This window comes from Ctenopharyngodon idella, chromosome 20, assembly GCF_019924925.1.
Source record: "Ctenopharyngodon idella isolate HZGC_01 chromosome 20, HZGC01, whole genome shotgun sequence".
In the NCBI taxonomy this organism is placed as follows: domain Eukaryota; kingdom Metazoa; phylum Chordata; class Actinopteri; order Cypriniformes; family Xenocyprididae; genus Ctenopharyngodon; species Ctenopharyngodon idella.
The window spans coordinates 12684932-12694049 of NC_067239.1; the positions used below are offsets into that span (position 1 = coordinate 12684932).

The 9118-nt window shown below is 37.2% G+C and overlaps 1 protein-coding gene across 1 annotated transcript; it reads left to right on the top strand.

Moving 5' to 3' along the window:
* Positions 1-4108: 4108 nt before the first annotated feature.
* Positions 4109-8485, top strand: si:dkey-121j17.6 (uncharacterized). Its single transcript, XM_051875535.1, has 4 exons — positions 4109-4349; positions 4863-5028; positions 5125-5240; positions 7413-8485. Exons 1-4 carry the CDS (start codon positions 4197-4199, stop codon positions 8223-8225), a joined length of 1248 nt encoding a protein of 415 aa, XP_051731495.1. The 5' UTR covers positions 4109-4196; the 3' UTR covers positions 8226-8485.
* The last annotated feature ends 633 nt before the right edge of the window (positions 8486-9118 follow it).

The following is a 9118-nucleotide window of genomic DNA, read 5'->3' on the forward strand; positions in this document are numbered from 1 at the left end:
ATAAACCACCACTCCCTTCACCTCATTGTCTGGTCTCGTCACTCAACAAACAGACTCACCCGTACTCACCTGAGCACTTACCTGTGGTTCCTGATCCTGATCTTGATCCTCATCTTCAGTCTCATCTTCCTTATCATCCTGGTTCCTGTCCGTCTGTCTGCTTCATCTCCACATCACCTACACCAGAAAAGACTATATTACCATTCAGCTAAGTTCAAGCCAAACTTACCTGTTGTGTTCTAGCTCTGTCTGTTACCTGCAATAAAGAATTGTTTTACATTACTCACCTCGTCTGTCCTCTTCTGTTTGTGACAGATATAGGGGTATATTATAAGATTTATTTTTTTATATAATTTCATTATTATGTAAAGTAGTTTCATCAAACTATAATCCATGCTACATACTCTAGTACAGTAGGTGATGGTATGCACCCGATTAAGTCATGGTTGCAATCTGCCATAAAACTAAAAAGAATAATAAGAAGAGATGTAACTAAATGGAACTCCGCAGGGTACAATTAGCTCAATATTGTTTAATTTAATGATTAATGATGTTTTTGATAAAGTTAAATAACCAGGAATAGGATTAGCTCTTTATGCAGATGACAGAGAATTATGGAAGAGAGGCCGTAATATTAAAAATGTAGTTAAAGGCGTACAGGAGTCGATTAAAGAAGTGGAGGAATAGTCAATGGAGCAGGGTCTTAAGTTTTCAGTTTCAAAAACACATATGTTATTCACAAAGGACAAGAGGACTGAATATTTAGATCTGAAGTTGTATGATCAAACATTGGAAAGATTACCAGTTTTTAAATACCTTGCTGTATGGTTGTATGCATACAGTTGCTAGTCACAATTGCGGAGCTAGTCATAGTGCATTGTTGTGCGTGTATCAAGCATTGATTCGTTCTTGCTTTGATTATGGGTGTATTGTATATGGGTCGGCAACCAAGACTTTATTGAAAAAATTAGATATTATTCAATCCAGAGCTTTAAAGAATATGTTGTGGAGCAGTCCCCCAACATCCCCTGTAAATGCATTTGGGGTAGAAATGGGAGAGATGCCTCTAGATCTTAGAGGAGAAAATACTGGGTGAATCTTCAACAATCAGTGAATAAACATCTAACTCGCAAAGTACTGGAGGAGTTCTGGGAATATTCATATGATGGAGCGGAGGAAATAGTTTTGGATGGAAGAGTAGAATGTGGGCTAAGGAATGTGGCATGGACAATAAGATTTTCTGTTCTAATGTACCACTTACTGATGCTCCACCATGGAAAGTCCCTGAACCGCTTGTAGATTTGAGCTTAACAGACAAGTCCAAAAAAGAATACATTGGAAACGAGGTTAATGTTATTTTAAATAACAAATTTTATTCAATTTTACAAAAATGTTATAGATGGTTCTAAGGAACCTGTCAGTCAAAAGGTTGGAATAGGTGTATATATTCTGAAATTTAAACCACAAATTAGTTTGAAGTTGCCCGATGAGTTATCTGTGTACACTGCAGAGTTAACAGCTATAATAATAGGACTACAATGCGTTGAACAAGTCAGAACAAATAAATATGCTCAGATTCTTTTTCAGCTTTAATAGTATACAGGTGCTGGTCATATAATTAGTATATCATCAAAAAGTTTATTTATTTCACTAATTCCATTCAAAAAGTGAAACTGGTATATTATATTCATTCATTACACACAGACTGATATATTTTAAATGTTTATTTCTTTTAATTTTGATGATTATAACTGACAACTAAGGAAAATCCCAAATTCAGTATCTCAGAAAATTAGATTATTACTTAAGACCAATACAAAGAAAGGATTTTTAGAAATCTTGGCCAACTGAAAAGTATGAACATGAAAAGTATGAGCATGTACAGCACTCAATACTTAGTTGGGCCTCCTTTTGCCTGAATTACTGCAGCAATGCGGCGTGGCATGGAGTCGATCAGTCTGTGGCACTGCTCAGGTGTTATAAGAGCCCAGGTTGCTCTGATAGTGGCCTTCAGCTCTTCTGCATTGTTGGGTCTGGCATATCGCATCTTCCTCTTCACAATACCCCATAGATTTTCTATGGGGTTAAGGTCAGGCGAGTTTGCTGGCCAATTAAGAACAGGGATACCATGGTCCTTAAACCAGGTACTGGTAGCTTTGGCACTGTGTGCAGGTGCCAAGTCCTGTTGGAAAATGAAATCTGCATCTCCATAAAGTTGGTCAGCAGCAGGAAGCATGAAGTGCTCTAAAACTTCCTGGTATACGGCTGCGTTGACCTTGGACCTCAGAAAACACAGTGGACCAACACCAGCAGATGACATGGCACCCCAAACCATCACTGACTGTGGAAACTTTACACTGGACCTCAAGCAACATGGATTGTGTGCCTCTCCTCTCTTCCTCCAGACTCTGGGACCCTGATTTCCAAAGGAAATGCAAAATTTACTTTCATCAGAGAACATAACTTTGGACCACTCAGCAGCAGTCCAGTCCTTTTTGTCTTTAGCCCAGGCGAGACGCTTCTGACGCTGTCTGTTGTTCAAGAGTGGCTTGACACAAGGAATGCGACAGCTGAAACTCATGTCTTGCATACGTCTGTGCGTAGTGGTTCTTGAAGCACTGACTCCAGCTGCAGTCCACTCTTTGTGAATCTCCCCCACATTTTTGAATGGGTTTTGTTTCACAATCCTCTCCAGGGTGCGGTTATCCCTATTGCTTGTACACTTTTTTCTACCACATCTTTTCCTTCCCTTCACCTCTCTATTAATGTGCTTGGACACAGAGCTCTGTGAACAGCCAGCCTCTTTTGCAATGACCTTTTGTGTCTTGCCCTCCTTGTGCAAGGTGTCAATGGTTGTCTTTTGGACAACTGTCAAGTCAGCAGTCTTCCCCATGATTGTGTAGCCTACAGAACTAGACTGAGAGACCATTTAAAGGCCTTTGCAGGTGTTTTGAGTTAATTAGCTGATTAGAGTGTGGCACCAGGTGTCTTCAATATTGAACCTTTTCACAATATTCTAATTTTCTGAGATACTGAATTTGGGATTTTCCTTAGTTGTCAGTTATAATCATCAAAATTAAAAGAAATAAACATTTGAAATATATCAGTCTGTGTGTAATGAATGAATATAATATACAAGTTTCACTTTTTGAATGGAATTAGTGAAATAAATCAACTTTTTGATGATATTCTAATTATATGACCAGCACCTGTAATACATGCAAGATCAGACAAAGAAGATTTATTAATGGAAGTATATTTATCACTATACAGATAAAGAGGCTGAAATAGTTGGGTACCAGCACATGTTGTAGTATTTGGTAATGAAGTTGCTGATAAATTAGCAAAAAAAGCTCTAGACAAGAGGGAGGTGGATGTTAAAGTACCTATGGGGAAAAAGGAAAGTTAATGAAAAAGGAAAAGTTAATGAATAAGTGGCAAATTAGATGGGACAGTAGTAACACAGGGAGATGGTATTGCACAGGGAGATGGTATTACACAGACAGTAGGGAGAATAAATTGCCAGGGAAAAAATAGAAAAGAAGAAGTATTGCTGTCTAGATTAAAACTTGGACACACACGGTTGAAATCAACACTGGCACTTATGGGTTTACATGAAAATGGATTATGCAATGTGTGTGGTGTCATGTGCTTTTTATGTAGTAAATATAATATATATCGTGATTTATTATTTAGTCACTTTAAGAATGGTGAGGACAGAATGAAGAATGAGGATATTTTAGGAAAAGGTTTAACGAACAGGCAGCTATATACAGAGAATTAATTAAATTTATATATGACTCAGGTCTAGGGTCTAGAATATAATATGTATGGATGGGAATACTCTGAGCACTAATCCCGCCATGGGGGCTGAGTGTGGATGGAGCTGAACACACAGCACCGGATGAAGCTATATGAAGCCTCTCTGGGGGGATAAGAATCAAGGGTTTATATGGATTGCAAGGATTGTATGTGGGTTTGTAAAGTAAAGTTAGGATTTGATTAGGAAGGCTGATAAAACATCCATTCAGACCATAGAATTCAGACTCATCACTCATGCAAGTTTAATCTGCCATCCAGTAAAGTAGGTGGCGATAATGCTCCTACGGAGTTGGTCGCCATTAAAAAAGAAGAAGAGATGTAAGCGCACGCGCGAGACAGGAGATTCGTGCGAGATTGGAATTCTTCCCTCAAATATGGCAAACAGCAACAAGCAGCTTGCAATCCAAGTTATTTGTGCGCTGATTTGCAGCGAAAAACAAAAAAAGAAAAAAAGGCGAATATGGAGGAGAGAATGTTTGAAGAGACGCGGGCAGCAAGGATTGTCAGTTCCGCAGAGAGTGTTGGAGGTAAATAATTGTGTAATGAACGCAGGTAGCTGCTGCTGCCTGCTGGTGTTGCGCCTCGACAAGGTTTTGTTGTTGTTGTTGTTTCAAACAATTGGGTAACACTTTACAATAAGGTTTCATTAATTAATTTAGTTAACACGAACTAACTATGAAAACTTATACAGAGTTTATTAATATTAGTTAATGTTAATTTCAGTGTTTACTAATACATTATTAAAATTAAAAGTAGTATTTGTTAACCTTATTTATTGCACTGTGATTCTGAACTAACGTGAACAAACAATGAATGGTAGTATTTTTTATTAACTAACATTAACAAAGATTAATAAATACTGTAACAAATGTATTGCTCATTGTTAGTTCATGTTAGTTAATTTATTAACTAATGTTAGCAAATGAGACCTTATTGTAAAGTGTTACCAACAATTGAAACGCGTTTGTGTATTTATTCTGATATCTGAAACCTTATTTATTCTGATAGAAATTATATTTTTGTGCCCACCAAACAAATAGTTGAATGATGAGACTGGATGCAGGGAGCTGCTGCGGATGACAGCTGAGGAGTTTGAGTTCCTGCTGGGGATGGTCGGAGCCCTCATAACCAAGCAGCACACAAAAATGAGACGGGCAATATCCCCAAGAGATCGCCTATCTGTGACCTTACGGTATTTGGCATCAGGTGGGTCTGTCAGGGCAGTATTAAAATAATATTAAATTAAATTAGCTATTGTTTATTTTAAGGGCCGTACATTTTGTAATTATTTTTGTTAACCAGGTGAAACATTCAGTTCCCTCAGTTTACAATACAGGATTGGGGCCAGCACTATTTCACAGATAGTTATGGAGACATGTGCCGCTCTTCACCAGGTCATGAAAAAAGACTTCCTGAAGGTAGGCTCTGATTTCCATTATTTACTTGATAGTATCTTGTCGTGACCACGCAATGTGAAGTCATGGCCTTGAGATCCTATGTTGAGAGAACAAAGTTTCATGCATAAACAAACCTGCACAACTATAGCAACCTGGGATTATCAGAAATAGGGATTATTAATTAATATTTTATTTTAAGTTAAGAATGACATAGAGACAGTACAGCATTAAGGCATGGCTATATTATATTCCATTACTCATGCCAAGTATTGACAGCATTCAAATGAGATTGAAATAATTTGTATTGTCAATGTATGTTGCAAGAATATGTATTAACATCAAGCAATATAGACTTACAAAAAATTATTTATTCTATCCCACAGTCTTCTAAATCCATTCACTGATTTTCTAAATTCTATGTAATATTTGTATATACTATATTTATTGCTATATATTTATTTTACTTATACTTAAAGCACCATTAATATTTTGTAAATACTGTTAATGCACGACAGTTATGCCAATAAAGCTTTTACTCAAAGTATTTCTGTAGGTAGTGAAAAAATAGTGTTTTATGTGTTATTAGAGAATCATTATATCCTTGATTCAACCGATTTGGTAAAAACAGTGAATCATATACAAACAAAACAATGAACATGAACTAAATGATTTGTTCACTTATACGATTCATTCACAAACACCACTAATTATAATTATAACATTACAATTATCCTTAGTATAATAACTGATTATTGATTAGCCTAGTAGTGAAATGAAATATTATAGCCTAATATAAGTGTTAACTTCCCATAAAGTGAAGTCGGTAAATTTATTGCCACCTACTGCATAGGCCTACAGAAATCATATAAAACTAAAGCTTCACTGGCATGATTGTCATACATTTAGAGTATTAACAAAATATATATACTTGCCTATTAAAAAAAAAAAAAAAAAAAAAGATAATACATAGCGTTAATTGGGTAAAGAAGAACATGAATTGAAGAGGAAAATGAAATGTAACAATGAATATATTATACAGAAATACTAAAAAAAATAGAAAGACATGGTCAGAGAATGGATTTTAAAGACTTGGGATGAGAATACAAGCAACAGCACAAATAAATACAATAGAGCAAATATTCACTTAAAATAAACAGTGCTTTAGATTTTAGGTACAGAAATTGAATAATCAAATATAAAATAACACTGCATATTATCTTCACTGTATGAATTGAATAAAGATTAATCATTATTTAAGTTACCATAGCTATTCAGTCATGAGCAGTGAGTGATTTATTTGTCATTTGTTGTTTGATTAACATTAAAAACACAGACAGCAGGAATATTAGGCTTCTTTCCCTTTAAGACATAATGCACAATCCAGTACATACTATTACACATACAGTCTTTCTGCATGTGCACTGTTTACGTTCACTTAAGGTGTAACCGACTTTTTGCTTGTTTGACTGTTTGCTTGCTAGGATACTCTCCAAGATGGGCATGTTGAGATAATTTTTGTGTGAATTTGTCCATTCAAGTGCAAGACTCGAAAGAGAACTGAACTCAGTATTTGCGCGCTGTCTGTGAGATGCGGCTTTCCGTGTGCGCACTTTAGATGACTGCACACACAAATCTTCTCACAGCGTGCGAGTTCTCTTTCGCATCTTGCTCTTGAATGTTTAAATTAGCAAGGCTTAAATGAGTTTAGTTTAAACACAGATAGCAAATTGTGCTGTTCAGGTCTCACCTGCACTCGGGCGCTATCACCACCCGGATGAAGAAGGCGCAAGTGTCTGGTCATATTCGAGCATATGGCACTCGCACTGAACAAAGAGTGACTGTTTTGTCCACACTTTTTGATCATTGCTGTTGTAACGTATTGGGAAACCATAATGCGTATCCACCGACTGAAACATACATTATCCGAACTCTGTCTGTCTGTTTTACATGTTGCTATTTTCAACAAACCATATTATAGATGCGTCATTAGGTTTAAGATGAACCGTGGTGCAAGTGCGTGCCGAACCGTGGGTGGAGAACGGTGTGGTTTGATTTTTTTTTTTTTACTGAGAACCGTTACACCCCTTAGTATCTATATATAGTATCTATACATAGTATCTATCATGTAGTATCTATAAGTGCACAAAATGAAGTTAAATCTTATTCTGTTCTATTCTTCTGTTCTATTGCTAGACACCATCAACAGAGGCAGAATGGCGGACAGTAGCCCATGACTTTGAATCGAAATGGCAATTTCCACATTGCCTAGGTGCGCTTGGTGGAAAACGGATCTATTTACAGCCTCCAGCAAAAAGTGGCAGCCTCGACCATAATTACAAGGGTAGATTCTCTGTGACAATCATGGCTGCTGTAGATGCAAATTCCAAGTTTATCTATGCCAGTGTAGGAACCCAAGGTAGCGTCTCTGATGCTGGACTGTTTGCTCACTCGGACTTGTGCAAAGCGATGGATCAGGGTTCGCTGAACTTTCCTCCACCTAAACCATTGCCTAACAGTGACATAAAGATGCCGTACGTATTTGTGGGTGATGAGGCATATCCTTTAAGGCCTGATCTCATGACACCTTATCCATGCAAGCAGACAGACCAGAGTCAACGGGTACTGAACTACCGTCTTTCAAGGGCACGTAGAGTGGCAGAAAATGCATTCGGAATTCTTGCAAACAGATTAAGGGTTTTCAGGAACACCATATTTTTGGAGCCAGACAAGGTGGTTAAGATAACTATGGCCTCCTTATGCATCCATAACTTCCTCCGTGAGCGCAGGTCTGAGGCATATACACCACCAGCCTTTGCAGATTGGGAGAATGAGGACCACGGCTTAGTTGAGGGAACCTGGAGAAATCAAGGGACTGGGTCTTTCCAGCCAGTGGAGCAAAGAAGTGAAAGCAATGTATCAGTTACAGCAGAAAGCCAACGAAACCTTCTGTGTGACTATTTTGTCTCACCTGCAGGTTGTGTTCCTTGGCAGGAGGAACACATTTAGTATTGTAAGGATGTCAGAATAGTATTTTGTAGTGGAGAACACTGTGTATTTGATTTTCTTTGTTATTGTTTCAACTGCATGTAAAGATTCTTTTTGTAACCTTTATTTCAAACATTACAAAAAAGTACATAAAATAACAGTATAAAGTTTTAAAACTATAGTCCTGTGCATTACTGTACAGATTCAAAACATTTAACACGCACGGTCAATGTTGACTTTGTCTTCTACAGGAGTAAAATAAATACAATGTTCCTTTTCAATCTGGATGTTTTGGCTGTGTTATGTAGTATCCTCAATTCAGATGCTACCTTGTTTCCAAATGTAGTGAATGCATCAGGTGTTGCATGTGCCTCAACGTTTGCTGTCATTTGCTTCCAAATAAATTAGATTCTGCAGCTCAACATCAGATACAGACCTCCTTTTACGTAGGCCTGTCACAAACTAAATAAAAATCTGAGGCCGTATTCACAAAACATTTTATCTTACCATTAAGAGTTCTCCTAAATGGCAGTAAAAGTTCTTAAGAGTTTTCTCTTAAAACCTATTCACAAAGCTGCTGAGACCAACTTTTACTAAGGAATAGAGAGAAATCTTAAGCTAAAAGTAAGGGCGGGGTTGACCTTGTGGATGGATATGGATAATGTCAACATGCTTACTGGTTGATGGGGGAGGAGTCTCTGTCAGCGATTTAATCATAGAAATATTGTAGAATGAGGTATCATGTTGCCATATTCAAATTAACGTTTTAAAATGTAGGCTAAGTGTCACTAATAAAACTAGTATGCTCAGCTAATTATCAGCCTCTTACATGTCTGCGTCTCGAGAGAATGCAGATGTCAAGTGACAAATTATGTTTTATAAACAAAGTTTGGGAGGAGCATGTTCAAACGGTC